Source organism: Thermothelomyces thermophilus, chromosome 1, assembly GCF_000226095.1.
Source record: "Thermothelomyces thermophilus ATCC 42464 chromosome 1, complete sequence".
Taxonomy (NCBI): domain Eukaryota; kingdom Fungi; phylum Ascomycota; class Sordariomycetes; order Sordariales; family Chaetomiaceae; genus Thermothelomyces; species Thermothelomyces thermophilus.
This window is the reverse complement of record NC_016472.1, coordinates 8,715,803-8,743,623: the sequence shown is the minus strand read 5'-3', so window position 1 is coordinate 8,743,623 and position 27,821 is coordinate 8,715,803. Positions and strand designations below refer to the sequence as shown.

At 58.6% G+C, this 27,821-nt stretch overlaps 12 protein-coding genes across 12 annotated transcripts; 6 read left to right on the top strand and 6 right to left on the bottom strand.

Annotated features, from left to right (window-relative positions):
• Positions 1–24: 24 nt before the first annotated feature.
• MYCTH_2086451 (uncharacterized protein) lies at positions 25–2,522 on the top strand (the record flags this gene model as incomplete). The annotated part of the gene is made up of 3 exons (XM_003660442.1): positions 25–117; positions 186–365; positions 446–2,522. 3 exons carry the CDS (start codon positions 28–30, stop codon positions 2,429–2,431), a joined length of 2,256 nt encoding a protein of 751 aa, XP_003660490.1. The 3' UTR covers positions 2,432–2,522.
• Positions 2,523–3,489: 967 nt separating this feature from the next.
• MYCTH_104959 (uncharacterized protein) lies at positions 3,490–6,301 on the bottom strand (the record flags this gene model as incomplete). The annotated part of the gene is made up of 3 exons (XM_003660441.1): positions 3,490–5,867; positions 5,965–6,098; positions 6,204–6,301. 3 exons carry the CDS (start codon positions 6,299–6,301, stop codon positions 3,490–3,492), a joined length of 2,610 nt encoding a protein of 869 aa, XP_003660489.1.
• Positions 6,302–7,506: 1,205 nt separating this feature from the next.
• Positions 7,507–11,027, bottom strand: MYCTH_2049318 (uncharacterized protein; the record flags this gene model as incomplete). Its single annotated transcript, XM_003660440.1, has 3 exons — positions 7,507–10,497; positions 10,663–10,787; positions 10,871–11,027. The coding sequence occupies 3 exons, from the start codon at positions 11,025–11,027 to the stop codon at positions 7,507–7,509; spliced, it is 3,273 nt and encodes a 1,090-aa protein (XP_003660488.1).
• Positions 11,028–11,171: 144 nt separating this feature from the next.
• MYCTH_2298883 (uncharacterized protein) lies at positions 11,172–14,088 on the top strand. Its single transcript, XM_003660439.1, has 3 exons — positions 11,172–13,427; positions 13,493–13,821; positions 13,887–14,088. Exons 1-3 carry the CDS (start codon positions 11,811–11,813, stop codon positions 13,972–13,974), a joined length of 2,034 nt encoding a protein of 677 aa, XP_003660487.1. The 5' UTR covers positions 11,172–11,810; the 3' UTR covers positions 13,975–14,088.
• Positions 14,089–14,685: 597 nt separating this feature from the next.
• MYCTH_2298881 (uncharacterized protein) lies at positions 14,686–16,199 on the top strand. The gene is made up of 3 exons (XM_003660438.1): positions 14,686–15,074; positions 15,169–15,507; positions 15,578–16,199. Exons 1-3 carry the CDS (start codon positions 14,876–14,878, stop codon positions 15,808–15,810), a joined length of 771 nt encoding a protein of 256 aa, XP_003660486.1. The 5' UTR covers positions 14,686–14,875; the 3' UTR covers positions 15,811–16,199.
• Positions 16,200–16,461: 262 nt separating this feature from the next.
• On the bottom strand, positions 16,462–16,849 carry MYCTH_2124179 (uncharacterized protein; the record flags this gene model as incomplete). Its single annotated transcript, XM_003660437.1, has 2 exons — positions 16,462–16,719; positions 16,805–16,849. 2 exons carry the CDS (start codon positions 16,847–16,849, stop codon positions 16,462–16,464), a joined length of 303 nt encoding a protein of 100 aa, XP_003660485.1.
• An 824-nt stretch (positions 16,850–17,673) lies between these two features.
• Positions 17,674–19,040, top strand: MYCTH_89710 (GCN5-related N-acetyltransferase-like protein; the record flags this gene model as incomplete). Its single annotated transcript, XM_003660436.1, has 3 exons — positions 17,674–18,197; positions 18,360–18,612; positions 18,804–19,040. 3 exons carry the CDS (start codon positions 17,674–17,676, stop codon positions 19,038–19,040), a joined length of 1,014 nt encoding a protein of 337 aa, XP_003660484.1.
• A 540-nt stretch (positions 19,041–19,580) lies between these two features.
• MYCTH_2124177 (uncharacterized protein) lies at positions 19,581–21,020 on the bottom strand (the record flags this gene model as incomplete). The annotated part of the gene is made up of 4 exons (XM_003660435.1): positions 19,581–20,300; positions 20,405–20,517; positions 20,593–20,854; positions 21,003–21,020. The coding sequence occupies 4 exons, from the start codon at positions 21,018–21,020 to the stop codon at positions 19,581–19,583; spliced, it is 1,113 nt and encodes a 370-aa protein (XP_003660483.1).
• A 201-nt stretch (positions 21,021–21,221) lies between these two features.
• MYCTH_2037146 (uncharacterized protein) lies at positions 21,222–22,206 on the top strand (the record flags this gene model as incomplete). Its single annotated transcript, XM_003660434.1, has 5 exons — positions 21,222–21,337; positions 21,440–21,543; positions 21,662–21,729; positions 21,870–21,944; positions 22,147–22,206. Coding segments are annotated over 5 exons (423 nt in total), but the record flags the coding sequence as incomplete, so codon positions are not given.
• A 72-nt stretch (positions 22,207–22,278) lies between these two features.
• On the bottom strand, positions 22,279–24,112 carry MYCTH_2298876 (uncharacterized protein; the record flags this gene model as incomplete). The annotated part of the gene is made up of 3 exons (XM_003660433.1): positions 22,279–23,317; positions 23,374–23,748; positions 23,803–24,112. The coding sequence occupies 3 exons, from the start codon at positions 24,107–24,109 to the stop codon at positions 22,599–22,601; spliced, it is 1,401 nt and encodes a 466-aa protein (XP_003660481.1). The 3' UTR covers positions 22,279–22,598.
• Positions 24,113–24,124: 12 nt separating this feature from the next.
• Positions 24,125–25,108, bottom strand: MYCTH_2298875 (uncharacterized protein). The gene has a single exon (XM_003660432.1). It carries the CDS (start codon positions 24,795–24,797, stop codon positions 24,150–24,152), a length of 648 nt encoding a protein of 215 aa, XP_003660480.1. The 5' UTR covers positions 24,798–25,108; the 3' UTR covers positions 24,125–24,149.
• A 196-nt stretch (positions 25,109–25,304) lies between these two features.
• MYCTH_2298874 (uncharacterized protein) lies at positions 25,305–27,783 on the top strand. The gene is made up of 2 exons (XM_003660431.1): positions 25,305–25,806; positions 25,887–27,783. Exons 1-2 carry the CDS (start codon positions 25,414–25,416, stop codon positions 27,585–27,587), a joined length of 2,094 nt encoding a protein of 697 aa, XP_003660479.1. The 5' UTR covers positions 25,305–25,413; the 3' UTR covers positions 27,588–27,783.
• The last annotated feature ends 38 nt before the right edge of the window (positions 27,784–27,821 follow it).

The window sequence follows — 27,821 nt, the reverse complement described above, 5'->3', positions numbered from 1 at the left end:
CCCCGGTGTCCGACGGAGACGGCAACGATGAGTGATGCAATGGACCTGGATGCGCCCCGCGGCGCCAAGCGGAAAGCCGATGCTCTAAACGAGACGCCAGTTCCCCGCCGGATCAAGGTTGGTCAACATCTCTCCACTCAGCGCGGGTCGCATCCTACTCGGATTGCTAAGTCCGAGCTGCTTAGGCCCTCGATCAAGACGTCGTCAACAAGATTGCCGCCGGAGAGATCATTGTCGCTCCGGTCCACGCGTTGAAGGAGCTGATTGAGAATGCCGTGGACGCAGGCTCCACATCCATCGAAGTTCTGGTGAAAGATGGCGGCCTGAAGCTGCTGCAAATCACCGACAACGGCTCGGGCATTGATGTGAGATCCCCCCCCCCCCTTCTTCCCGGGCTCCCATCTACGTCCCTGTCCGGACTGCTCACCTCTCACCGAGGGAACAGAAGGAGGACTTGCCGATTCTGTGCGAGCGCTTCACTACGTCCAAGTTGCAAAAATTCGAGGACCTCCAAACCATCGCCACCTACGGGTTTCGCGGCGAGGCCCTGGCCAGCATCAGCCATATTGCCCATCTCACAGTGACCACCAAAACTCGCGAGTCGAACTGCGCCTGGCGAGCCTACTATGACGGCGGGAAGCTGGTGCCTGCCAAGCCTGGTCAGTCGCCGGACCCGAAGCCTGTGGCCGGCCGGCAAGGTACCCAGGTCACGGTCGAGGACCTGTTCTATAACGTCCCGACCCGTCGACGAGCCTTCCGCTCACCTTCGGACGAGTACAACAAGATCATCGACATGGTAGGCCGCTACGCCGTTCACTGCTCCAATGTTGCCTTTTCCTGCAAGAAGCATGGCGAGTCCTCAACGAGCATCGCCGTCCAGGCGAGCACTTCGTGCCACGACAGAATCCGTCAGATATACGGAGGCGGCATTGCGAGCGAACTCACCGAGCTCTCCACGTCCGATGACCGCTGGGCGTTCAAGGCCAAGGGGCTCGCCACCAATGCCAACTACAGTACCAAAAAGACGACCATCCTTCTGTTCATCAACCACAGGTGTGTGGAGTCGTCCAACATCCGAAAAGCCATCGAGCAGACATACTCGGCTTTTCTTCCCAAGGGCGGGCACCCCTTTGTATACCTGAGCCTCGAAATTGACCCGCGCAGGGTAGACGTCAACGTCCATCCCACAAAGCGCGAGGTCAACTTTCTGAACGAAGACGAGATCATTCAAGCCATCTGCGAGCACATTCGCGCCAAGCTCGCTGCGGTGGACGCCAGTCGGACCTTTGTGACGCAGACCCTTCTGCCGGGCAGCACCTGGTCAGGCCTGGCCCCGGACTCTCAACAACAGTCAGCAGCGGCCGCCGCTTCTAAGGCAAGCGGCGGCGGCGGCGGCAGCGCTCGAAAGACCCCCGCGCGGCCCAACGAAAACAGTCTCGTCCGGACCGACGCCAATCTGCGCAAGATCACCAGCATGCTAGCCCCTGCCGCTGCGGGGGCGGCGGCCGGCGGCGGCGGCGGTGGCCAGCCGCTCGATCCCCGGGCCGACGCTGATGTGATGGAGTACGAGACGGTCGACCGCGAGGTCACCGCTTGTCGCCTGATCAGCATCCGCGAGCTGCGGGCCGCCGTGCGCGAAGATATGCACCAGGAGCTGACCGAGATCTTTGCCAACCACACATTTGTCGGCATCGTCGACGAACGTCGTCGCCTCGCGGCCATCCAGGGCGGTGTCAAGCTGTACCTGGTCGACTACGGCCGCGTCTGCTTCGAATACTTTTACCAGCTGGGGCTGACCGACTTTGGCAACTTTGGCGTCATCCGCTTCAGCCCTCCGCTCGACCTCAGGGAGCTGCTCACCCTGGCTGCGCAGCAAGAGAAGGACGCCGCCGTTGCCGCCGCCGCCGCCACCACCGGCGGGGACGGGGACGGGGGCGAGGACGAAGACTTTGACGTCCCCGAGATCGTCGGCCTCGTCGCCGAGCAACTGATTGAGCGGCGCGAGATGCTGCTCGAGTACTTCTCTCTCGACATCTCGCCCGCGGGAGAGCTGCTCGGCATCCCCCTGCTCGTCAAGGGCTACACTCCAGCCCTCGTCAAGCTCCCGCGCTTCCTCCTACGGCTGGGCCCGCACGTCGACTGGGCCGAAGAGAAGCCGTGCTTCGAGTCCCTGCTTAAAGAGATCGCTGCCTTCTACGTGCCCGAACAGCTGCCTGCCACGCCCGGGAACGAAGACGGGGGAGCTGCGGCACAGGAGAGGGAAATTGACGACGAGATCAAGGCCCGCCGTAGCCACGTGCGTCGGGCGCTCGAGCACGTCCTCTTTCCGGCGTTCAAGTCCAGATTGGTGGCTACCAAGTCGCTGATGCAGGATGGGATCCTGGAGGTGGCCAACCTCAAGGGTCTGTATCGCGTGTTTGAGCGGTGCTAGCAGCTGTTATGTATACAGTACCGTACATATATATAATCCCGAACCCACCTTCAGGACGTGCACGCTTCCTGTGTACGTGACTAGGTAGCTTTGAAAGGCGACCTATGTCTAATTACGACGATACATTTGACCATGCTCTTCTTCGCTATGAATACATGTCTCGACTTGGATCGCGTTAACCCGGTTTATGGGCGTGTTTGATGTCAAAGGCTCTACTAGAGCGCTCAACATGTTTGAACGTGGAAATCGGTCCTTCTTGATCCATCATCCCCGTTATCCAGTCACGCCCCATAATTAACCATGCCATCCCTCGCTTCTATCGAGCGAATTTTCTGCCACGCTATGTTATGTACATACAGCGGGAACGCGGACGATGGGACATGCCGAGTCCGTGAAGACGAACCACGGACAGGGCAGGGCGACGACAAATCACGGTTAACAACAACGCGACGCCGTTTCCATCCTCTCTTTCTCCCCCGTTCCCGGCCGCTCCTCCCTGTTCCCCCCCCCCCCTCTCTCTCTCTCTCTATGGGACAGACAAGCAAGTCACACTTCTTACTACATGTGATCGACAGGATCGTTACAATGTCCGAGGACCCCGTTGTTTATGACCTATCTGCCCCGTTCCTGTCTGCTGCCGGCGGTCCGATTTCATGCCCATTATGCTTCTGGGGGATGCATTTCGTTGCTACCGCCTGTTCCCGCCCGCCAAGCGTACTGCCCTGATTGCCTGTGCCAGCACATCCTCACATCTCCCTCAAGCAGAACGGTTACTGATCAATTTTGAGACTGCGGTAGGGGCAGGGGAGGGTAGTAGATAAGAACATGTATCCGCTCAAAGCCTCAACCCCAGCCAAGGAGGGCTCCCATCTCGGCATGACCGGGTAGTGTGTAGTCCTACGGACAAGCCCTTCCGAAGAGAATAATAATAGGAAAAAGAGAAGAGGCGAGGAGAGAGGTACTGCTCTCCTCTCCCAACCCGACCTACTCACCGTCAAAACTAATCAATTAGAAACCCAGCCCAGCTCGCGGGTCAGTGGAGCCAAAAGAGTCGCTCTTCAAGGACCCCGGTATCCTCCCGGCGGTGGCATCATGCCACGCCTATCCATCCCGGCCATGCGTTCCAATCTCTCAAACGGGCTTGGCATCCCGCCAAAGCCGGCCATGCCGCCGTGGTTGGGACCGGGACCGGGACCGGGACCAGGGCCTGCATTGGGTGGCTGTGGCCCGTCAGGACCTTGGAAACCGCTGCCGCCGCCCATTCCCGGCGGCGGCATGAATCCCGGCGGTGGTGGCCCGCCGAAAAAACCCGGAGGGGGTTGCATCGAGCGGGGAGGCCCCGGGGGCGGACCGACCATGCCATCGGGAGGTGGAGGGCCACCAGCGTGTGGGGGAGGCGGGCCGGGAGGGAAGTTACCGGGACCGCTATGGCCGTGGGGAGGAGGGAAGTTGGGCGGGAACATGCCAGGCATGGGAATGTTCCGGGGACCGTTGTTCATCAAGCCCGGAGGCGGAATCATGGGTCGTTGGGGAGGCATCTGGCCTGCTGCTGCTGCTGCGGAGACGGCGGGGTTGACTCCGCCCATGTGGAAGGGGTGCATCTGGTGATCGAGGCCCGGAGGAGGCGGGCGCTGCAAGATCTGGGTCGGTTGCGGGGGAGGGCGGGAGTCCACGTCACCCGGATGGAACTGGCCGTCGTCGAGGAAACCCGGGGGGCCGCCCCGCATCTGCTGACGCTGGGAGGCGCTCCGCTCGCGGGAATAGTCTTGCTCGCGGTCCGGCACGTTGGCCAGCGAGACCTGCTTGGTCGGCTGCGGCATGCGGAGGAGCTGCTCGGGGCGCGCGGGCTCGGGGACCTCGCGGTGGCCTTGCATCAAGCCTACCAGGAATTCCCTGTTGCGATTGATGGCGCTGGCATTCTGCGACTCTGCGCGGGTGCTCGGCTGGCTTGGCAACTGGTGCCGCTGGGCGAGGAGTTCCTGTAGGGCCTGCTCCGGGCGAGTGGCCGGCGGAGGCGGCATGGGGAGGCCGGTCGGCCGAGGGGAGATCATGTCGTGGAGCGAATGTTGCGAAGTGCGCGCGCGTGGATCGTCGCGCCTGCCACTGTTGCCGTATTGCTGGAATGGCTCCGGCGAGGTCACGGCGCTCTTCTGCTGCAGCTCTTGGAAAGGTGACGGCTCCGGGAACATGCCGGGTGCTGCTGTTGTTGTTGTTGTTGTTGTCTGGGCTGGTGGCGCGCTGCCTTGCAAGGACGATCCGAGCCCAGATCTTTGGAGCTTTTGAATGAGGAGTGCGAACGCTTCCTTGTCGGCGTCGCTCTGCTGCGACGAGGCGGCCTTCTCGCCTGACTGTCCCGCCGCTGCGGGCGTTGCCGGTTCCGTCTTTGCTCGGCTATCGTCTTGCGGAGCTAAGAAGGCCATGAATCTCGAGGGTTTTGCGGTCTTGGGCTTGATCGCGTCCTTGACCTCGGCAATCGGCGTCCCGACGTCGAGGCCAGAGCTCCCGTAGGCGGCGAAGAACTTGTCTGGCCCCGGCTCTACGGCAGGCGCCGAGGCAACCTTGTTTTCCGTTTCGACGGCCGTGGTAGCGGGCGGCTGATCAGGCGGCGCGCTGGGCTTTTCCTCCTGTTTCGGCGCGCCGCCGCCCGTTCTGCCCGCCTTCATGGACTCCATGAACTTCTTGAAATCCTCCTCCGTGTGGCCTTGCGTCTTGGTCTCAGCGGGCTCGTCCAGCCACTCCGGGTCGTTCTCGACGCGAGCATGACGGTCGCGATCCCACTTTCGGTCGAGGTTTCGATCGTTTCGATCGCTAAACCTGTCGTGCGGCTTGTCCTCCGGATCCCGGTCACGCCAGCTCTTGGCCCTCTCGATGCGCTCCCGTTGGGTCATGGGGGGCGCGTCCGAGGTGCTGCCGGCTGTGTTGTCTCGGAACCAGGACTCCGACTTGCCGCGCCCCAGTCCGTTCCTGCGCGGGGTATCGGCCTCGTCGCCATCCTGGTCTCGCGACCGATGCTCGAAATTGCGGTTGCCTCGGCCACCGGCGTCCCGGTCGTCGCGGTCCCGCGCCCGGCGGGCGTCGTCCCGCGCGCCAAAGCGGTCATTTCCGACGCCGCCCATGCGGCCGTGGAAACGCTCGGCGCCGTCGTGGCCAAAGCTCTTGCGGGGCTTCACGGTGCTCCAACCCTCGCTGTCTTGGTCCTGGTCGGGCCGCCTGCGGAAGCCAGCGTTCCGGCCGTCCCTCGCATCTCTCCCGAACCTGTCGCTGGGGTTGTCCGAGTCGTTGACGCGGTTACGGAAGTTGAATCGGTCGTTACGATCATGTCGGTCTGAGTCCCTGAACCCCTTCTCGGCGTCGCCGGTCCGGGAGCCGCGCATTGACGTGGCAGACGCAGACGCGAAGCTTGTCCGCGGCGGGCCGAGGATGAGATCCTCCGGGTCTGTTTTGGGGTCTTAGTCAGCCACGACAAGAGCACAAAGGAGTCGGGAGGCGGTCAGGGGTCATCCGGCCGGCTCGCCTGAGGAATTGAGGCGTACTCGCTGCATTTCTGGAGCCATTGCGGTCGTGCGGCGGACGCCTGTTCTCCTGATTCGGGGGTACACCACCTTCTCCGGACTTGGTTCGGTCATTGGATGCTTTCTGCTGATTGCGGAATGTCTCTGGAGGTGGTCTGGAAAAAAAAAGCATAAAGTCAGCAATCAGTCGCGCATACGGAGGGCAGGGCACACAATGTGCACGCATCACAACACAGGGAGGGGGGAGGCAAAAAACGTACCCCATCCACTCCTCGGGAGGGGGCAGATTCGGAGGCTTGACGCATAGCGGCGACTGGCGCAAATGCAGCAGAAACTCTGCCGAGTATCGTTCAGGCATTATAAAAGTTATGCAGCAACCATCGGATCAGGGCTGCGACGTCGCCTGCATGCGATGGGCCGGTCTATGCCGGACAGGTTGTTGGGGCTGGCGGTGCTGGGACAAGATGCGGTCAGAGGGGGGAGCCAAATGTGGGCTGTTCTGGTGTTCGAAACGGATTGGCTTTCGGGAAGTTGGGGAGAGGAAATCGGTCGGCGGCGAGGCAGGGCAGCTGGTCACGAAAAAAAAAAAAAAAAGGTCTGAAGAGTCGCTTTGTGTGGAAGGGTCGGTCGGTGCAACAAGTGCGCGATTTGTACCAAGGGCGGTGGTGGTGAGTTACGTATGGATGGTTTTGTTCAATCGGCCAGTTGTGGAAGCTTTGATGGTTTGGGTAAGTTTTGGGCTCCTGCCGCCTTGTTTCGAGCGCACCCTGTGGCAGCGGGTTGCAGTCGATCAAATCAATTGGGTTGTCGACTGTGGCCCTAGCCTCTGACAACGCGGCCTGACAAGGGTCCATGTGCTGGGGTGGCGACAGCAACATGGCAAGGGTGCCCAGCAACAAGAATTATCTCTCCGCAGTACGCAGGAGTCTACTGTAACTAATCCGTGCATACGTAAAAACATGCGGTGAGTGGCGGGGTATCCGTAAGTGGTTTTCAAAATTACCCCGACTGCTGTTTTCGGCCAACATCAACTTCTTGAGCCTGGAATGTCGATTGTTGATGGCCTTTAGGTTGAGGAAACAACCCGTGTCCACCTCTTCCATGTGATTTTCTGCAAGTCACAACCTGAACCACTTCAGGCAGGTATGAAGAAGGTACAAGGAGGTACCGACACGAGGTAGGAGCGATAGGTAAGACACCTCAGGTGGGCAGGCAGGATAACAACCTTGGCAACCTTGGGAGAAGGTACTACTAGTAGCTAGGTGTCCGGTTAACTTGCTTCCAAGATCTCGTGGGCCATTGCGATTCCACGGTGCCAACGTCTGGCTGCTGCAGACGTTTCATTGCTTGCTTGGTTTTAGTTTTATTTTTCATTTTTATTTTTATTTATTTATTTTTTTTTCCGTGGTGTACTCTACATATACAGCTTTGGCATCACAATCGAGCTCAGCAAGTCAAACCCCGAAACGGAGGCACTAGGAGCTTCAGACAAAGCAACGTCTTGTTCTTTCTTTCCTTTAAACCTCCTCTGAAGATGTCACGGCACAACCAACCCGCCGCTTGCTATGACGCGGCACCGTCCAATCCTCCCATACTCCACGCCCTCACCCTATCCTGGTCGCACGTCTCCCAGATCCTCCTGCGCAATCCCCCATAGACAGCCGCCTCGGCGGCATCCGTGCAAGCCGCCTGCCTCGCTTCGAGCCAGTTCATGATCCCGAACCTCGTCGTCAGCGTCGTGCTACCGCCCTGGATGCGCGTGGCTCGGTATAGCAGCCTCAGCACCTGGCTCCGGAGCGGCAGCCGCATGTACGGGTTGGCCGCGAGGGCCAGGATGCGCTCCAACACGGGTCCCTTTGCCCGTTTCTTGCGGAACAGCTCGAGGTCGCGTGAGGTGCGCAGCCCGTCGATTAGGTAACCGAGCAGCCAGTTAGCCTGCGCGTAGAAGGCGTCGCCAACGCCCGGGTCCTCCGACAGAATCTCGTCCAGGAGTGGGGGTTTGTCTAGGCTCCATACCGGCCCGCGCGTGAGGAACAGGTTGACTTTGGCGTAGAGGTTGGAGAGCGGGTCGCGAAGCACGTTGAGCCCGTGGCAAGCAAACGAGACAATGGTGCTCGGCAACGGCTCGTCGTTGATGCTGTCGCGCGCGGTCTCGGCGATCTCCGACAGGAGGAGCCAGACCTGCTCCTTTTCCTCGTACTCGGACTGTTTGATCTTGGCCGCTGCCTTGAGGATGTTGACGAGCGCCTCCTTTCGTATGCTGGCATGCTCCGACGCCAGGAGTGCTATGAGAGATGCAAGATAACCCTCGTCGACCAGCTCGTCCACGGTCTTGGACGACCACTTCATTAATGCCGAGTTGTCCGCCTCCAGGCCGTCTGGCACGTGGAGCGTGTTCTCTAGAACTTCTTCATCTACGGCCGGCTCGGGCCGTGGTTCTTGCTGCCCGGTCGTCGTATCCCAACCTTTCCTGCTCTTGGGCTCCGAAGTCGGCTGCAGTGTGTTGTGCTCGAACGCCAGGTTTCTCGGGACCCCGGCCTTGGCGAGCTTGCCCTTTGTGTCCGAGAGGTGTGCCACCATCTTCGAAAAGACCAGGTCGAGTAACGGCTGGCTCTCCCCGGCAGTTGCCGAGAGTCCCAGAAACTTGGGCAGAAAGCGACCGAGGGCCCTGATCGTGGCATCCCCGCCCTCCTTTGCCGCGACGAACGGCAACTGCTCGAGGATGGCCACAGTTAAGGGACTAATAACCGCACCAGCTAAGTCCTGGTCTGGCCCCGAGGTGGACTCGTGAACCAGATCCTGCATCTTCTCAACATACTTGACCGGGGCGTTTGCACAGCGAGTCAAGCAGTTATCCAAGAACGGCCACAGGTGCGCGACCGAATCCGGGGAGGACTGCCGTAAGGATTGCAGCGCTTCGAGTAGCGCGAGCAGCCCGGGGTGTTTGTTTTCGGCGGGTACTAGTTGCTGCTCGACGGCAACGAAGTTGAGCACCGTCCGTATTGTCTCGAGGGCAACGCCATGGGGAGCATCGACGCAGACCTTGAGCAGGAGGGTGAATGGGGAAAGGGAGAGAGCCTCGGAAGCGGCAAGCCACCGCATCCCAGGTGAATACCCGGCGATGGCGAGCAGGTTTTCCAGTTCCTTGAGACTCAGGGCAAAATCGCGGGCATCGCTCAGCTCTCGCCGAGACAGACGAGCGAGGGTTGTCTCCAGGAATGGGGAGACGTCGAACTTGGCCAGAAGGGCGACTTGTGGGAGCACCTCGTAGCAGAGGCGCAATAACCGACTTGCTGCCTCCCGGTGGAGAAGATCGCCTTCGGGTACGGACCGGTACGCGTTGATCATCTCCTTGATACCGGGGCTCCGTTGACAGAACTCGTCGACCAGCCTGCGCGCGGCCTCTGCCCAGACTGTCCCGTTGGAGTGCGAAGGGTCCTGGTGCATCTTGATTGCTTGCTCCAGCTTCTCGATCGCGACCACCAAGATTCGAGTCGCAAAGAACGAGATCAGGTTCGACTTATTCGCCAAGCTCCGGGATAATGTCTTTTGGTTCAGCGGGGCCGGGAGGATGTTGTCGATGACGATTGAGGGGGGTGGCGGGAGCTCGGGAAAGGCGGTCGCGCGGCAAAAATGGTCTGGTAAAGGGAGAGTGACGACGTTGAAGATGAAGGCGGCATATCCTATCCACGTTGCCGAGAGCTTTGGCTCAAAGGTGAAGGATTTGCTGGCGAGGAAGTAGTTGGCCACCAGCTCGGGGGCGACCTTAAAGACGGAGGTGATGAGCTCGCTCTGCTTGACGCTGGACCACGGACGTAGGTTTAGCAGGAAATTGGACAAGGCGAAGTTCCGAACGGGCACCTCGGTCTTGTACTTGTTCACCCAAACGATCGCTTCCAAGCCCAAGTCATCCAGCTCGGCGGCGGGGATCGCGGCGTTCGGATCGGCGTCTCGGGGGTAAAAGCCCGAGTCTTGCCTCAGCACGCCGCATGCCGGATTCGTGCATGCCAGCAGCAGGAATTCGTGGGCGAGGTCGGAAATCGAGGGGCCATCCTCGACCTGGGCGTCCAGACGGTATTGGTAAAGCGCCGAGAGGCGGGTGAGAGTGGATGCGTTCAGCAAGTTTCCCTTGGCTTCCCTCGGGAGCTTGTCATCCAGCAGCACGTGGCTCCGCAAGCCATCCAAAAGCTCCCGGACGAGATACGGCGGGTCCTGCTTGACGTCGCGCGTAAGGGCGGACACAATGTCCCTCTGGGAGAGCAGCTCCTTCTTGGCCTCGGGATGGAGATACTTGAGGGCGCTGAGGAAGAAGAGGATGGCATTGGTCCGAGGAGACGGCCGCTTCGGATCCTCGGCCTCATCCCCGATGTGGACGATGCCCATGTTCCGGGCCAGCGACTTGAGGGTGGATGCCCTGGCGCGGAACAAGGGTCTTGCGATGGCGCCGCCGTCGAAGCTGATGGCCTCCCTCAACATGCGCAGAGTCGGAGAAATGATGAAGGCCTTGCCCTTGTCTGCCGACAGGTTCCGCGCGATGAGCTCCTGCTGGCGCTTCTGGAGCAGGGTCCTGCAGATGCCGAGGCCGAAGGGCACCGTGTCAAGAGACTGCGAGAGCAGCTTCAGCAGCAGGGCGAGGACGACGGCCACGGCCGACATGATGTTGTCGTTGTTGGTCTGGTTCGCGTAGCTCCATGTCTGCATGATGTCCGGCAGGTAGACCGGGTTCTCTTCGTCGGCGGAGGGGTTCGCGGACCGGAGGTAGTCCCGGAGGATCCTAGGGCGGTCGGCATGGTCGCGGTCGGGGTCGAGAAGATCGTCGAGGAAGAGCTTGAAGGACTGCAGACCTAGAAACAGAGGAAAAAAAGAACAAAAAAGGTCAGATGGGCCGACTCGGCAAGTAAGCGAAATCGTGTGAGCTCAAACGCACCGTGCCGCGCCCGCGCTGGGTCTTGACTGAAGGAGAGCAGCTGCTGCAGTTGTCTGCTCGTGTGAACCTCCTCTGACGTCGGCGCTTCGTGCACAGTCTTCTGCCTTTTCCGCGACGCTGCGGCGCCGTCGGGGCCGTGAGAACGCCGTTTCCCCATGTTTTCGTGCTGCGAAATGCCCTGTTTTTCGGGGGGCCTTTTGTTGCGCAAGCCGGCGAGCTTTCACTCGGAATTTCGCCCACTCTGCAACATTTTACCGCCTTCTAATCGCAGCTTAGCGGCTCGATAAGCCCACAGCTTTCCCCGCACCTAGGTACTCCGTAGAGTAATCCGTACCTATGTAAATCCGTAATTCCGCACAAAACATGCGGAGTCCCCTACGGTGCTCCGTACTCCGGAAACTCTTGAATTACCAGGAGTCCGTACGTCACCAGCAGCTTCGGGCTGGGCCTGATGCAGTGTCTTAGACATGGTCCCGAGAAGTCTGGGTTGATGTGATTTCACTCTCGAATACTCGGGCACTAAGTCTCCTCGACGTCCTCCCTGGATCTTAATCTTCTCTTCTGCTCGCCGTCACAATTGGCGTGTGTGATTGGAGGAGGGTGAACTCGACTCGATATCTAAACATTCATTCGGTTGCCGAGCTTGGAAACGCAAAATCTCGGCGCACGTTCCTTGCCTCTGCGGCGTGGGCTCAAGCTGCGGTCAAGGGTCCGTTTCGAGTCATCCGTGTGCATCGTGGAATATTCGTCCGACCCGGGCCTGAGAATTCACACCTACTTGATACATATCCAAAGATCCGGGCGCATTTCAGAGGGATACAGTTCCAGGGCCCACACCCGACGTTGCAGCCGGTTCCGTTGCCGGTTCGGTGACGGTTATACAGCCCCCCGGGCTCGGTCGTATTTTCATTCGCCGACTTAGATACATAGTCATCGCGAAATGCCTCCCAGCCCTCGAAGCCAGCCGATTCCAACCAAGGACGGCTCCTCCTCGACAGCGGCGGCGACTGCCCCCAATGGCGTCGCATCGGCTTTTTCCTCGTCCTTCCGCTCGGCGTCGCCGCTTGCGCAGGAGATGCTCGCCCGTGACCTGGCCGAGTGCTCCGACGAGGACGAGGATATTCCCGTCGACTCCGAGGCCCTCCAGGAGGAAGAAGGCGAACAGGAGTCGGACGACATGCCCGGGCCAACGCTCTACCGCCGGCCAAGCGGCATCGCCTTTGGCACCACGCGCCCCGCCCTCGGACCGGGCGCCCTGGACGAGCCGCCGGTGCTCACGAGGATGGAGCGCACTCGCAGCCGCGACGCAGAGCGCTCCCTCCTCCGTGACAACCATATCCTCCCGCCCAAGCACCAGCACCACGGCCCCAAGCGGGGGGGGTTGGCCGGCCGGCTCTCGGCCCTGTACCGGTGGCTGTTCAGCACAAAGGTGCGCCGCCCGGGCGGCGACGAGGAGTCTCCCGCCCCGCGGATCGCGGTCTCGCCGCCCGACGAGACCTCGCCCCTCATCCCCCATTCCGTCCGCAGCCACCGGTCCTCGTCGGGCGAGCATGGCCGACCACCCTATGGGGCCGGAGGACGCGAGAGCCTCAACGAGCAGTGGGAGGCCGCGGTCGCGGCGGGCCAGATCCGGACGACGTGGCAACGCGAGGCCAAGACGATCGCCGTCTACTCGCGCTCGCTGATCGTCACCTTCTTGCTGCAGTACTCGCTCAACGTGGCCTCCATCTTCGCCGTCGGCCGCCTGGGCACCCTCGAGCTGGGCGCCGCGTCGCTGGCCACCATGACGGCCAACATCACGTGCTACGCGCCGGTTCAGGGCCTGGCAACCAGCTTGGACACGCTGTGCGCTCAGGCCTTCGGCTCCGGCCACAAGCATCTCGTCGGCCTGCAGCTACAGCGCATGACCTACTTCCTCTTCCTGCTTCTCATCCCCGTCGCCGTCATCTGGATGTTTGCCGAACCCATCCTGGCGTCCATGATCGAGCCCGAGAGCGCCGCCCTGGCCGCCAAATACCTGCGCGTCGTCGTGCTGGGCACCCCGGCCTACGCCGCCTTCGAGGGCGGCAAGAGGTTCGTCCAGGCCCAGGGCTTGTTCCACGCGACAACCTACGTGCTGCTGGTGGCTGCGCCCGTCAATGCCCTGCTCAACTGGCTCTTCGTCTGGCAGCTGGGCCTGGGCTTCATCGGCGCCCCGATGGCGGTCGCCATCACGCAGAACCTGATGCCCCTGCTCCTCGCCCTGTACGTCTGGAAGGTGGACGGCGCCCAGGCCTGGGGCGGGTTTCGGCGGAGCGCCTTGAGGAACTGGGGCCCCATGATCAGGCTGGCCCTGCCCGGCATGGTCATGGTCGTGGCCGAGTGGTTCGCCTTCGAGATCCTGACGCTGGCCTCCGGTCGGATGGGCGTGGAATTCCTCGCCGCCCAGAGCGTGCTGGTGACGGTCACGAGCACGACGTTCCAGATCCCGTTCCCGCTGTCCATCGCCGGCTCGACCCGGGTTGCTAACCTCATCGGTGCCAAGCTCGTTGATGCGGCAAAGACATCCGCCAAAGTCGTAAGTCTCTCCGGCCTGCTCGGTTGGGGGGGTTGTCCGTTTGCCGTCGCTAACCAGCCAGGCAGACCATCGCCGGCGGAGTGCTGGTGGGATTGTTCAACCTAACGCTCCTATCCGTGTTCCGATACCAGATACCGTTACTGTTCACGCAGGACGGAGAAGTCATTGACCTGGCCGCCCGAACGCTCCCTGTTTGCGCGGTAATGCAGCTGTTTGACAGCATGGGTGCCGTCTCACACGGACTGCTCAGAGGTATCGGCCGTCAAGAGTTTGGAGGCTATGCCAACCTCGTCTGCTATTACCTGGTGGCGTTGCCCCTCTCCTTCGGTTTGGGCTTCGGCCTCGATTGGAAACTCAGCGGGCTCTGGTTCGGTGTCACTATCGGACTGCTGACGTGAGTCTCATTATTCCTTTTCTTGCAACACTTTGCCGAGGACGACTCCACTAACAACACTGCAGTGTCTCGCTGGCCGAATACTTGTTCACGTTCAGCTTCGACTGGCACCAAGCTGTTAGAGAAGCCGAGCATAGGAATGCTTCTGGGTAGCCGTGCGTTGGATACGATCAGTGTCTCATACGCCTTCCCAGGTTGCTCGACCCAGGGGTGGCGGTGCGTAGACGACACCGGTTGCCTTTCGCTGCGTTAATTCTATGCAGCTCCCAGTTTGGCACACAATCCCACTGTGTCCTCGCTTCGTGATGCTTAACCGGCTTGTCAAGGATGGTCACCGTTCTCTGACAAAGTCGCGCACATGGCTCGGTGCTGTGCTTTCATCATTTTTGCTCAAGACAGTCAATCGCATGGCCCGCTTGTATTGGCGCTACGTGTGTCAGGCATCCGCTGGAAAGGAAAAGGAAAAGGAAAAGGGCGGAGAATTGGATAAAGTAACGATGGCGAAGGACCGGATAGTGCCAAAGAAATGATGGCCGAACTTCCATAGTTACCTATCGGAGGAGCTGGCCTGGAAAGCTGGAGGTCGATGCCATCTTTATTTTTTTTCTTTTTCTTTTGTTTCTTAGATCGGAAGCTTCAATCCAGAGTTGGGAAGCGGTTGCTACAATTTGGTTGTTTTCTCGAGAGAACATTGCGTGGTTGCAGCAAGGTACGGATTAGGTTCCATAGCTTGGCCATTTATTAATCGCCAGCGGTAGATACCAATAGTGTAACGAGCACGGAGGAGCTACTCGTACTGCAAGTACGGGGGCTTGCCCCAGGGACTTGGCAACCGGTGGGTCTCCATCTGATTTTAAATTTTGGCGGGGTCCCGACCATATTCGCCTCTGGACCCCTTGCTCGGCAACAGCCCGAACTGGAAATGTTGAGGATAAGATAAAGCCAAGAGGTTTGCACGCTCCTGTTGCCGATCCCTCCCCCGACCGACCTCCTTTCGCATACCCGCCATCTTTGACACGCGAGCTGCATATCCCGAATCGCGCCCACCAGCACCATGTCCTCCACCGCGACGACCACCGCGACGACCACCGCGCCCATCACTGCCGACGCGATCCTCCGCCTCTTTCCCGACATCGACACGAGCGGGGCGGCTCTCGAGGGTCACGATGAGGAGCAGATTCGCCTGATGGATGAAGTCTGCATTGTCCTGGACGAGAATGATTTCCCGATCGGGACTGCGAGCAAGAAGCTATGTGAGTTGCCGATAGCACGCCGTCGAATCAGAGAGAGGTTGTCGATACCACAACGTCGACCTGTTATGCTGACCAACAACCCCCTCCCTACCAGGCCACCTCATGACGAACATCAACAAGGGCCTCCTCCACAGAGCTTTCTCCGTGTTCCTCTTCAACGACAAGAACGAGCTGCTCCTGCAGCAGCGCGCCTCGGAGAAGATTACCTTCCCCGACATGTGGACCAACACCTGCTGCTCCCATCCCCTGAACGTGTCCAACGAGACGGGCGCCAACCTGCCAGACGCCGTTCTTGGCGTCAAGCACGCCGCCCAGCGGAAGCTGGAGCACGAGCTCGGTATTAAGAAGGAGCAGGTGCCGCTCGAGGACTTCCGCTTCCTGACGCGCATCCACTACAAGGCGCCGAGCGACGGCCAATGGGGCGAGCACGAGAGTGAGCCGACCCACGCACATCCCGCGCCCTTGTGCAGAAACGTGCATGCTAACAGCGTGACTCTTCCTAGTCGACTACATCCTCTTCATCAAGGCCAATGTCGACCTGGCGCCGAACCCGAACGAGGTCAAGGCGACCCAGTACGTCTCGGCCGACCGCCTGAAGCAGATGTTTGAGGACCCGAGCCTCAAGTTCACCCCCTGGTTCAAGCTCATCTGCAACTCGATGCTCTTCGAGTGGTGGGCACACCTCGACTCGGGCTTGGAGAAGTACATGAACGAGCAGGAGATTCGGCGGATGTGATCGACGAGATACGTCTGGTTTCGGGAGCATCCGCGCTATGTCATGGGAGCTGCAGCTTGGGGAGCTGACAACGCCAATTGCTCCCTTTTTTTTTCCCTATTCTAAAGCCTAAGATATCCGCTCCGTATCTTTGCGGAGCCAAGAACCCAACCGCTCAATAAGCCCAGTGCTTTCCCTTTTTAGCATCTTGCATCACAAGGGCGGTACACAACAGAACAGCAGGGCAAGGCACGATTGCAGGAGGGCGCTGGGAGGGAGAGAAGAGAGAAGAAATAAATAATAATGACTGCGGGGAGTTTATACATTCTTGGAGCGAGCGACACATTTGAATCGGAATCATGCTATCTCACAATCAATTTTCTGTGCAGCCAACGCCGGTTGGGCTGGGGGAGGCGGAGGCTCGGGGCGCCTGGGACATGCCGCGGATCTTCTTGTCCACGTCGGGTTTCCTCCGACGACGCCACTTCGCTGGAGTTGGGGGAAACGCCTCTTGTGAGACCGGGATATCGCAACCCCCCCGTCACCTGACCGCCTTGCATGGCCCCTTGTCTCTACACTAGGCGATCGCTGACTGGACGTGCTTGGCACTGACAATCTCGAATGGAAGGAAACAGGCTCTGGATGATCTCTTCGTCCAGACCAGCTCTGGATTTACGTATCGTCCGCAGCCCGGACATGGGCAGCAAACATTTTGACGGGGGAAAGCGTCACCTCCCTTGCCTCTTCCGCTCTGGTCTCTCGGATAACCCGGGGCTCGGCAGCCCCCCACACCCCGGAGGCGGCCGGCGGATTGCTGCCGGTGGCTTTCCTCCCTCCCCTGCGGGCAGCCGGCCTGGCCAATGGATCCCACCGCCCTGGCACCTTGAGGCTCGCGGCATCCCTGTCGTATGATATTCCCCGGCCGAGATACTGAGCGTTTCCTCGCCAGACAAGTGGTCGAGGCAGCGCAGGTGCAAGCCCGAGCGTAAGTGCATGTGCAAATCAAAGAGGATACCTGTTGCTCTCGTGCTCGGTTGAGGATGCCACGATCCCATGCCATCCCGTTTCTGCCCCGTTACGCTTACCTCGTTCTGTCCCACGTGTCTCGGAAATTGTTAGGCCAGAGAAGCCGCCTACTTATTCCTCCTCGTCCTCTCCTGTGCTCTCCTCCTCTCCTTCCCTCCTGTTCGTGGTGCTTCTGGATAGCAGCGTCTCATAGTTCGAACGATAATAGCAAAGCTAAACGTCAAGACCGCGCTCAAGTCCCCCCATTCCGGGGGCATTATTCCAACAGGGCACATCTGCCTGCTTTGCCATCACCCGGCGTATACACCTCATCCCGCTCGCACACAATAAAGCATCCTCTGGGTGTGTGCGTGTGCGTGTGCGTGTGTTGTGCGTTGTTTGCGTGCCTGTGTGACGAGCCCAAGAAGATCGCGTCTCCTCGTACCTAAGAACACCGGCTCCGACCGACTTCCATCCCTTCTTCTGCACAATCATCATAGTCAACATTGACACACACATACCGACAAACGCAAACCTTCAATCCACCCGCAGAGGAGCTCGACGGCAACAGAACCATATTGATGTCGGCTGACATTCGAACCGCCCTCAACTGCCTGCGCCATCCGTCCAGATTCATGCCCATCTCGAGAACGCAACTCTCAAGGGTCCACACGGGCGATAGTATCCAGAATATATCAGAAACCAAACTGAAGTGCGTCCGTTTTCTGCCTTTGCCCGTCTACCTCCCTCTTGTGCCGTCCCATGTAGTCTAACCTTTTGTTCGACTGTCTCGCGCAGACCCTCGGCCGTGTCTAGCTCAAGTACGAACAGCACCACTTGTAGTAATACCGCCAGCCCATCACCATCATCACCATCATCATGGCGTCGTCCGTAAGCAGCAGTACAGGCTCCGACAGCCCCGGCAGCATGACAACAACGACGATGACGACGACGACGGCCGCCGGCACCAAGCCGCAGGGCGTGACGGTCGTGGCGACGCTCACCAAGCGCTCGCTGATCCCGGCCCGCTGGAAGGAAGGCTCGGTGCGCGTCGTCGGCATGGCCGAGTGCACCGAGGCCGCCCTGACCCTGGCCCACGCCTTTGCGACCGACGACTACGCCCGCTACCTCGTCGACGACGACGGCGGCGGCGGCGGCGGCGACGCAGCCACTGCTTCTCCTTCCTCTCCTTCTCCCTCTTCCTCTTCCTCTTCTTCTTTTACCGCCAGCAGCAGCGAGAAGAGCGGCTGGAGAAGGAGTGGCGGCGGCGGCGGCAGCGACCTGACTGCCGAGGAGAGCAAGTGGAGGCTGCATGTCGACTTCCTGGTGTACACGGTGGCCGCGCACTGCATCAGCGGGCTGGTCACGGCCGTGGGCCCCGAGTGTGATAGCGTGGCGCTCTGGTATGTTTCCTCCCTTCCTCCCCCCTTTTACCCTGTGCTTTTCTTCTCCCCTCTTTTTTCTTTCTCTTTTATGTTTTTGATACAATTCCCTGCTTGTAAAAGGGGACCTCGCAAATGTTGACAAGAGTTGTGCTCGTTTGTTCCTTTTTGTTCTTCTTTTAGGGTGCCGCCCGGAAAACACCTCGACGGATGGTGGACGCAGCTCCGCAGCGGCATGTGGCGGCTCTACTTCCAGTTCTCGCACGAGGCCAGGAAGCGCTACTTCGACGAGATCTTGCCGTTGCTGCACGACACAAAGGCCCAGGTCCTCGGCGACCGCAACGGCGAGGAGTGGTACCTGAGCTATCTCGGCACCAAGCCCAGCTCGCAGGGTCGAGGGTACGCTGCGAAGCTTCTGAAGGATGTGATGGCGCGGGTAAGTCTTTTGATCGTGTACGCCCTTTGGCCATCCTTCCCCCCCTTCTTCCTCCTTACTTCTTTCTTTTTTCCCTTTCCCTCTTTTTTCCCTTATAGTGAACCCCCGAACCGCCCATCCTTCCCTCTTGTTTCACACCGAGTTCGACTTCCCACTGGCTGACGGGTGAAACGTTTCATGTCATAAAACAGGCCGACGCCGAAAACCGACCCATATATCTGGAATCCAGCTCGCTGGCCAACAATGCCTACTATGAGAAGTTTGACTTCGAGGTCAAACGGGACATCTTTCTTGAGCGCGGGCCCGTCCCGGTTCGCTTGTCCATCATGGTTCGTGAGCCCCGCGTGCCCGGTTGCAAGGTCGCTTACGCCAGTCCGAACCCGAGTGCGAGAAAGAGGTTCCCCGGCGCTGTGAAGAAGCCGATGTGAGGTGGCATGAGCGCAAAAGGGGATGGGTCGCCCGAGTGACGAGTGAACCACGGATCCGATGCCTTGTTGGTGCTCATATCTCGTTTTATTTCTTCTCTCCATTCGTATTGTTCTTTATTTTGCGATTGTTTTGCTTTTGGTCCATCAACTGGGCTTTGATTCGGCTGACTCGATGTGCATTCAACATGCATGGTCTGCTCGAGTGATGTCGAACCGTCCTGGAATACCGGGTCAGCTCTGCAGCGGTCGGTTCGAGAAGTAGGCCGCGTCCGTAGGTAGCAATTTAGCCGCAATCACTCATTCTGTTGAAACTACAGTCTAGTATTCTCAAGAGAGCAACATATTCAGCCCTGTGGACAAGTCTCGTCAACATGAGCCAACAAAGACCCCAAAAAGGAAAAAGGAAAAAAAAACCTTTAGCAAGACGTGCCAAACAACAGCCGGCGCCATGGTATCCCTTCCAATGCAGCCCTTTTCCAGGTCCCGTTCCATTTCCATTGTCTCCCCGTGCCCCAACTCGAGCCCGTCTTGAGCTTTTGTTTAGTAATCCAGGATAGCCCACGTCTCATCGTCTTGCGTGGTGTAGATGAGGCCCTGACCCAGCAGCTCCTCCGTAGCAGCCATGATATCCTTTGCCGACAAGCCCGTCCCCGACGCGACTTGGTTGAGGTGCACACCGTCGGTCCCGGGTGCGTTGGCCAAGTAGTTGAAGACGGTCTTCGCGTTCCTCGAGCACGACCCCAGCCTCGCCTGCATCGCCACCGAGCCGCCCCCGTCGCCGCCGCCGCCGGCGGCCCCGTACCCGCCGTCCACAAACATGCTGTCGCCGCCGTCGTCCTGGTGCTGCTGCCCGGCGCCCCCGGCCGGGCCCTTGGTCAGGGCCAGGTGCACATACGTCGCCTCGAGCAGGTGATAGTTGACCTCGTTGAAGTCCTCGATGGCGCGGATGTAGTGAGCGCTGACCTGGCGCTTGTTGTTGAAGCTCTGCAGGCGGCCGAACACGCGCACGTACGTGCCCGGGGCGAACTGCTGCACGGAATCGGGCTTCTCGGCGTCGATCCACTTCTTGACGTCGATCACGCCGGTGCCGTCGTCGAGGCGGTACACGACGTTGATCGCCTGCGGAGCCACCGAGCGCACCTGACCGACGAGAGTCACCTGGGTGGTCGGCACGCCGTCCACGGCCAGCTCGGCGCCCGGATAAGCTTCTTTGCAGTCGATCAATTGTTTGATGGTTACTGGGCGGAGGGTGTCGTCCGCCTAGCTCAAGGGCACGAGTGAGTAAGGGAGTGGGGGAAATTGTCGGCACCGAGGGGAAGGGAAGGGAAGGGGGCAAAGAGGGGATGACGGGTAGCACTGCTCACCTTTCCTCCGCTGCCGCCCCCTTGGCTTCCTTGCTGCGATGCGCCCATGAAACCGCCGCCATCTTCGCCGCCTTGGGCGCCGTAGCCCGTTCGTTGGTAGCCGCCGTACGATGCTGGGAAACAACGGTCAGTACCACTTTTTCCAACCTTTTGATTATCAAAGTTTATGAAAAGTTTATGAAACATACTCATGATAAGTAGTCTGCCTGTATATGCTGGATGGGATCCGATGGGTGTCGAGTGTGTTGCAAGATGGCGGGGGGCAAGATGGCAAGTGCAAGACGCGCTGCGACGCGCCTGGGCAGCAAGCACTTTACGCGTGCCCCGCAGGCAGATGCTGCGTGTGGGGTCCTGAGGCTGATAAGGCGCACTAACTTGTTCGTTCCCTGATTCGCACAGCTCTGACGCAACTACAACTTGGACCACCCAGGTCGGGCAGGCGGTCCAGGTCTATTATTTCGCAGCAGTTCAGAACGCGGCACAAACATTTGACATCGTCCTTGAACCGCACAGCTGCTGTTCTGTGTTTCCTATTTTCATCTTCCCGACTTTTCTTTATTCTTCCTGTTTCTCCTGGTCGGGGCTTTCCTTCACTTACCTTTGAAGGGAACAGCATCCTGATTGGCCAATGGGACCCGGTTCTCAACACAAGACGGGCCAACAACTAGCACCAGATTGAGCGCCTCAACCACCAAAGCGGCCGGCGTCGGAAAGAGAGGGACCTTGGCAAACGCTTCAACCTGAATATTCGGCCAACCCAACAGTGAGTTAAGGATAGCACTCTACCGTCAAACTTTCCAAGTTCGGTGCTCCGAAAATGCCTACACCGACAACGCTTCCTCCGGACGAGGAAGACGATCCGTCCTCCTGCTCCCACTTCTGCGCCCCGATAACGTCGCTTACTCGCCCTGTCGACTTATCTGAAATGGAAGAGTAAGGCAGCATCTCACCACGCACGCCCAACGAATTCGGCATCATTTTTGGCAAGCTCTAACCAAAAGGGAATTCCCCTAATTCTCCCCGTCTGATCAATAGCCGCGGCCGCATTCGAAACATCTTCTGCCTCCCGCCCCCCTTCGGGCCCCTCCTCTTTGACAACGAGCAGAGCGACTGCCGCGACCACTGCGCAAACGAGCGGAGTACGCCTCCCTCCCCTGCACCCAAAGCCCCCCCAAACCCCTTTCCCCTACTCCAGAATATGGTTGTTTCAGGCCTTCTAACCCGCATGTGCGCGTATTGCGCTCCTGCACCGTCCAGCCTTCCTCTCCTACCTCCGTCTCTCCATTTACATGTCCATTGTGGCCGTCGCCATCGTGCTCTCGTTTGTAAGCCACAGCCGCATCCGCTATCTCATACCCCCCGTGCGGCTGCCTCGAGCGGTCTCTGTGCTCCCGAGGCTGCTGCTTTAGGCCGAGAAACATGCCGGGTAGACCGAATAAACGAAATTCACTGACATTGTTGGTAGCACCTGCGCAAAACGGCGTCCGAAATTGAGCTGCGCATGGCCAAGCCGCTGGGTGCCATCTTCTGGGCGCTGTCGGTTTGCTGTTTGGGCGTTGGTGTCGCTAACTATACAAGTGCGTTCCTCTGTCTCCTCGAGATCTTCCTAACGAAATTCCTTTTCCGCCTAACCGCCTTTAACCACCCATATTTGCTGCCTTTGAGTTTTTCGCACGCTTATATAGCTTTACGGACCTCGATAAGCGAGGAGCGGGCGTCGCTGATTGTTGTTCCTGGAACAGAAACGGTCAATAAGTACAGCCGCAGGGCGGCAATTGTACAGAGCGGGTGGAAGACACAAACCGTGGGTACCCTCTGTGTCTACCCTTTTCTCCCCTCATTCTAGAATAGAGCGCGTCTCGATTGACATGCCACAGGTCATGGCTGCAATAGCCTTATCTATCTTTGGCGCATGCGTACTGCTGTTAGTGGTCAACAAGTTGAACGAGAGGGCGGATGAATGAGACTTTGGTAACCAAAACAATCTGTTACTGTTTGCTCTTGTTTCTGCCGTCATCTTTGGGAGATATTCCAAGGCCCGTCCAGCGGATGACCCTGACGTGAGTGACATAATGAATATGCTCCATAGAACCATTGTACCCACCGCTTTTTAGGCTGATGCCTACACTTTCAATACACAGCTTGTACAGCACATGACAACATCCAATATTTCTCTCAAGCGACGCCGGAATGTTCAGCCATCCATCACGCAGAATAAATCACTCATGGAGCTCTTCCGCGTCAAGTCCGCGGGTGACAAAGCTTCACAACCCCCTACCGCGAGTCTGAACTCGTTTGCATAGGCTGCCGCAGCATCATCAAGGCCGGACAACGCAGTGATCTGCCCATCCCAAAGCAGGATAGGCATCTCGTCGAATGATGACAACTTGCCACCCGGAAGGATCTCAAAGAGCGTCCCCGCGGAGACAGGAAACTCGGAACTTTTGGATAGTTCTTTTCCAGCCAGTTCCTTCTCATACTCCTCCGGTGCTCTGTAAAGCTCGCTATGGATGGTAGCGAGGTTCCTGGCCGTTACGTCACTCGGATAGATGGTCCAATAGCCTCGGGCACGAGAGAGTTTCAGGGCATGTTCCAGCCATGAGGGATACTTCTTGCTGACGAGCTTTTCGGTGAAAAAGGCAGGGAGTGGTTGCGTCCTGCGCTGATGCTCAAGCAAACGGGAAACAAGCGCGTGTAGCTCGGTCCATTTCTGGCCCGTAAACAGCACAGCGTTGCTATTGGGGGCTTGCCAGATAAATGAGGTCGCTCCCTTTCCCGAAGGGGGGTTGAATGGCTTCGAGCCGTCCAGTTGAGTAGAAGGTAGGTCGAGGCTTATCCCCAAAAGCCTAGAGTCCCATTTCTGTGCAGCGGCGGTCCCCGAATACAAGTAATACAAAACAGAATACTTGAGATCTGTGCGAGCAGCAGTCAGCAGAGAAGGCGCAGATCACCGGATTTTGGAAGCTTACAGTGGAAGAACTGGGGTGACAGCTGAGCCTGGGGCGACAGGACAAGTACGTGAGAGTATTTCGAGTTGCTCGGCCAGAACGATTCGAGGAATCGCGCCGCACTCTCTTCCTCTGTCAAACTATCCCGCGGTATACGATGTCTCAGGGTGAGCTGCCGGGGATGAGATGGAATGTTGGAACGCCCCGGTGGCCACTGAAACGTCTTGAGAAACTCAGTTGTCGCACGATCCACGCCATGCGGTAGTTCAATTGTTAGGTGGGGGGTTGAGCCTGCCGAGAAGTCGGCCGCTGACAACGACTTCAGCAGATGGATGAGGCTTCCCGAGCCTGACGGAGGCGCTTGAACAAGTATGTCGATGCGAACCTTGTCCCAAGCTGCTCTGGATGTTAGCAAGATAACTAAAAAGGACGGCTGGCCAGTGCTCATACCTGCCAAGGAGGAGCTGTCCAGCTGTGTGATCCAAGAGAGCCGTGAGTGCGCATTCTCGGGCAGCTCAATTAGCGGTATGCGAGAGTCTGCGGCTTGCTTCCTGATCCCAGAGAGAAAATAGTCCTCCTCCAAGTCGGAAGCATCCACGATAGCGGCCTGCGGGTGCATGTACTTGTTGATGTGGACTGTCGGACTGTCAAACTCTGGCCAAAAAAGGGTCTCGAGCAGCTCACTTACACAAAGCGCGCGCGACACTCCGTTTAAGCCGCTCGGGAGACGAGGTTGTTGCAAAATCCGGGCGAGCATCTACCGTCATATTAGCGACCGAACCCTTCTCGAGAGTGCCTTAGTAAGGGCTGCACATGCCGTGGAAGATAACTTGGCACGACTCGTCGATGCCATTGAGGGCCTGTAGCCGCTTCATATTGATGTCGCTCCCGCCAACAAGCGCAAAGTGTACATGGTTCCTCTGCTCATCCCCCATCTGACACGCCATGGGCAACAGCAGCGCAGCGCTCTTCAAACTAGCTGCCGCGAACAGGATATTCTTGTTCATAGGAGAGGCTCCTCCGGTGCCGTGGATGGCTTGGAGCGACGGGAGCAGTTTTTCAAATAATAGCGGCCCGTTGTAGGCCGACGAAGATGACGCGGAGTCCTCGCTGGGAGAGCCTGGTGTCAGGAAGCTCGGCCGATGGGGCCCCCAGCCGGACTTTGGCTTCGGCTTCGGCTTCGGCGCACCAGGGCTCCCTGAGTCGAATGCCGGACGATACACGGGATGGCGTCGATCACGAATTGGAACGTCTGTCGGTAGGTTGCTGATGAAAATGTAGACGAAGAGCCCAAGCACGAAGGCAATGGCGAGCCGCTTCACGAGCTTGCCTCTGGGGGGCCTGGGCGCGGCATTCCATCGTGGTCGGACCAAGGGAAGCTTGGTCGGCGTGTGGTCATCATCCTTCTTGCCCAACTCTTCATTTCCGAGAAACATGATTCCCATCTTGGCCGCAATTGCTACCCAAGGACGCTGATGGTGTGTTCGGCGTTGCCTTGCTGTGTGCGATCGCCGAGGAGACGGCGTTGAGCCAACCGCGCTTCACTAGTCAATGGAATAACTAGCCAGTCATCGAGATTCTAGCGATTCCAAGTCGTCGACATTTGCTCGAGTGAATGGCGTCACGGCGACGCGATTCGCGGGATCGAGCTACCTGCTCTTGGGTGGGCGAGGAATATTGGGCCCGGGAGCTTGGAAATCGTTAATAACGGAGTAATCCGTAGCTCTACGGAGTACCTTCCAGATCAACGTGTCTCGCCTTTGTTGCTCCCCCCCCTGTTCCGCTTCTAGCGCTGATCCACAGCAAGGGACGCACACCCCACTGCTCAACGGCGGGGCCTGCAACAGCGGAAAGAGGTGGGGCAGAAGAGGGGCAGCTTTGGTTACTTTTTGCCTTTTTTTTTAATACCTGTTTCGCCAAAGGTTTTTTTTTTTTTCCCATCAACGGGGGCAACCGGTTGTACAGGACGTGGTTGAACCGGAAGGCGTCAGAATCATACAAGGACACAACGACTTGAGAAGAAATCGTCTCGTCATTGTGAAGCTAATTGTTGTGGCAAGTATGGGCAAGTCTCGCCGAAATAGAGCGCGGGGAAACCGCAGCGATCCCATTGCAAAGCCGGTGAAGCCGCCGACGGACCCCGAGCTCGCCAAGCTCCGTGAGAGCAAAATCCTGCCGGTGCTCAAGGACCTGAAAAGTCCAGACATCAAGTCCAGGACGGCAGCCGCCGGCGCAATTGCCAACATCGTGCAGGATGCCAAGTGCAGAAAACTGCTCCTACGCGAACAGGTCGTCCACGTCGTCCTCACCGAGACCCTCACCGACAACAGCATTGATAGCAGGGCAGCAGGTTGGGAGATTCTCAAGGTTCTGGCCGAAGAGGAAGAGGCGGATTTCTGCGTACACCTGTACAGAATCGATGTTTTGACTGCGATCGAGCATGCTGCTAAGGCGGTGAGTATACCCAAGTGCCCCTCTCTGTTATATTCATAGCACATATACAGTACAAGCCGCAGAGGCTGATTGCGGAGCAGATTATCGAGACTCTTACAGCAACCGACCCCGCTTTCTCCAAGCTGCTGAAAGCCCAACAACGGCTCGTATGGAGCATCACCAGCTCTCTGCTCACGCTCCTGAACCTTCTTGCGTTGGCCCGTGAGGAAATCCATGACGCTATTGTTCAGAACCAAACGATCCTGCGTCTCCTCTTCCGCCTGGCCGCCACCGACGTCGCCCCCCAGGACATCTTCGAGGAGGCCCTCTCGTGTCTCGCTACGGTATCAGAAGACAGTCTCCAGCTGGGACAAGCCATGACCAACGACCAGGAGACGCAATGCTATGACGTCCTCCTGAAGCTTGCCACCGGAACCGGTCCGAGAGCGGTGCTCGCCTGCGGTGTCCTGCACAATGTCTTCTCGTCGTTGCAATGGTTGGATCACAGCCCTGGAAAGGACGGCGCATGCGACGCAGTTCTAGTCCCGAGCCTGGCCCGGGCTCTGGAGCAGGTCAACCCAAGCGGTGCGCAAACCAATGGCAGTTCTAGCCATGTCGAAATCACGCAACTCGCTCTGGAGATACTGGCCTCAATCGGGACTGACTTCCAAGATACCCTTGTCAAGGGCAACAAAGCACCCCTCGATGCCGCAAAGGCCGACGAGGAATGGAACGGCTTCGAGGACGCGGACGCGGACGCGATGGATGTGGACCAAGGTTCGGATGCTGGGCTGGGGGAGGATGAAGACGAGGCAGAAGAGAGCGAGGATGAAGAGCAAGACGGAGACGACGACTCAATCGACTCGGAAATGGAAGCCGATATGAACCGCGTCGTCGGTGAAGAGGGTTCAGGGGCAGCCGATCTCAGCGACCTCCCGACGCTTAGGGAACTCATCCAGAGAGCCGTCCCTCAGCTCATACGTCTATCCAACATAACCGTCGGTAGCGAAGAAGCTCTCGCTATCCAGTCGCGCGCCCTATCCGCTCTGAACAACATTGCTTGGACCATATCCTGCCTCGAGTTCGCCGACGGTGAGAACGCCCACATCTTCAACGCCTGGTCCCCGACAGCCAAGAAGATCTGGCGCAAAACCATAGCACCTATCCTTGAAGCCGACAATGCCGACCTCAAACTTGCCACTCAGATCACCAGCCTCGCGTGGGCCGTGGCGCGCACTCTGAATGGTGAGACTCCGGCAGATGGAGGCCAGCATCGGAAATTCATCTCTCTTTACCATGCCTCCAAGAACCAGGCAAAACAACAACAACAACAGCAGCAGCAGCAGCAGCAGCAGCAGCAACAGCAACAACAACAACAACCTGGAGCTCGTCAGGAAGATGCTGGCGAAGCGCAAGAAGACCCCTTCCAGGGCCTCGGTGTCAAGTGCATCGGCGTGCTGGGTTCGCTGGCTCGCGATCCGGCCCCGATCGAGGTCAACCGCGAAGTCGGCGTCTTCCTCATGACGATCCTCAGCAGCAGTGAGACCGCGCCGCCTGCCGACGTGGTCGAGGCGCTCAACCAACTTTTTGACCTTTACGGCGATGAGGAGGCGCCGTGCGACGCGGAAGTGTTCTGGAAGGACGGGTTTCTAAAGCATCTCGAAGAGTTCGTGCCCAAGATGAGGGCGCTGGCCAAGGGGGTGGACAAGAGGACGCAGGCAGAGCTCAGAACGCGGGCGGACGAGGCGCTCCTGAATCTGGGGAGGTTCGTTCAGTACAAAAAGAAGCACGCGCCAAAGTAAATAAGTGTTGGAAGTTGAGAGTTCGGGTTTTAAGGGCTCTAGGTGTCACACCCGTTGAGCTGATGTCATGCCACCACTGATGCTGTTACGAGAGAAAAATAAAAAGTCAACAAGGGTAACTGTTACTGTTAACGATGAAGTGGCGTTACGGACCGTTGGGTATGAGCAATCTCGCAATAATTTCTAACCTTACTCCCCGGATCGTGTCAATTGTATCCTCGTTTATAGGTCGCC

Excerpts from the sequence above, each read along its gene's own strand:
- MYCTH_2298883 (XM_003660439.1), top strand. The coding sequence starts at position 11,811 with ATGCCTCCCAGCCCTCGAAGCCAGCCGATTCCAACCAAGGACGGCTCC. Across the intron at positions 13,428-13,492 it reads CAAAGACATCCGCCAAAGTC|ACCATCGCCGGCGGAGTGCT; the intron begins GTAAGTCTCTCC and ends CCAGCCAGGCAG. Across the intron at positions 13,822-13,886 it reads GTCACTATCGGACTGCTGAC|TGTCTCGCTGGCCGAATACT; the intron begins GTGAGTCTCATT and ends ACAACACTGCAG.
- MYCTH_2298881 (XM_003660438.1), top strand. The coding sequence starts at position 14,876 with ATGTCCTCCACCGCGACGACCACCGCGACGACCACCGCGCCCATCACT. Across the intron at positions 15,075-15,168 it reads GACTGCGAGCAAGAAGCTAT|GCCACCTCATGACGAACATC; the intron begins GTGAGTTGCCGA and ends CCTCCCTACCAG. Across the intron at positions 15,508-15,577 it reads CCAATGGGGCGAGCACGAGA|TCGACTACATCCTCTTCATC; the intron begins GTGAGCCGACCC and ends GACTCTTCCTAG.
- MYCTH_2298875 (XM_003660432.1), bottom strand. The coding sequence starts at position 24,797 with ATGGGAATCATGTTTCTCGGAAATGAAGAGTTGGGCAAGAAGGATGAT.
- MYCTH_2298874 (XM_003660431.1), top strand. The coding sequence starts at position 25,414 with ATGGGCAAGTCTCGCCGAAATAGAGCGCGGGGAAACCGCAGCGATCCC. Across the intron at positions 25,807-25,886 it reads TCGAGCATGCTGCTAAGGCG|ATTATCGAGACTCTTACAGC; the intron begins GTGAGTATACCC and ends ATTGCGGAGCAG.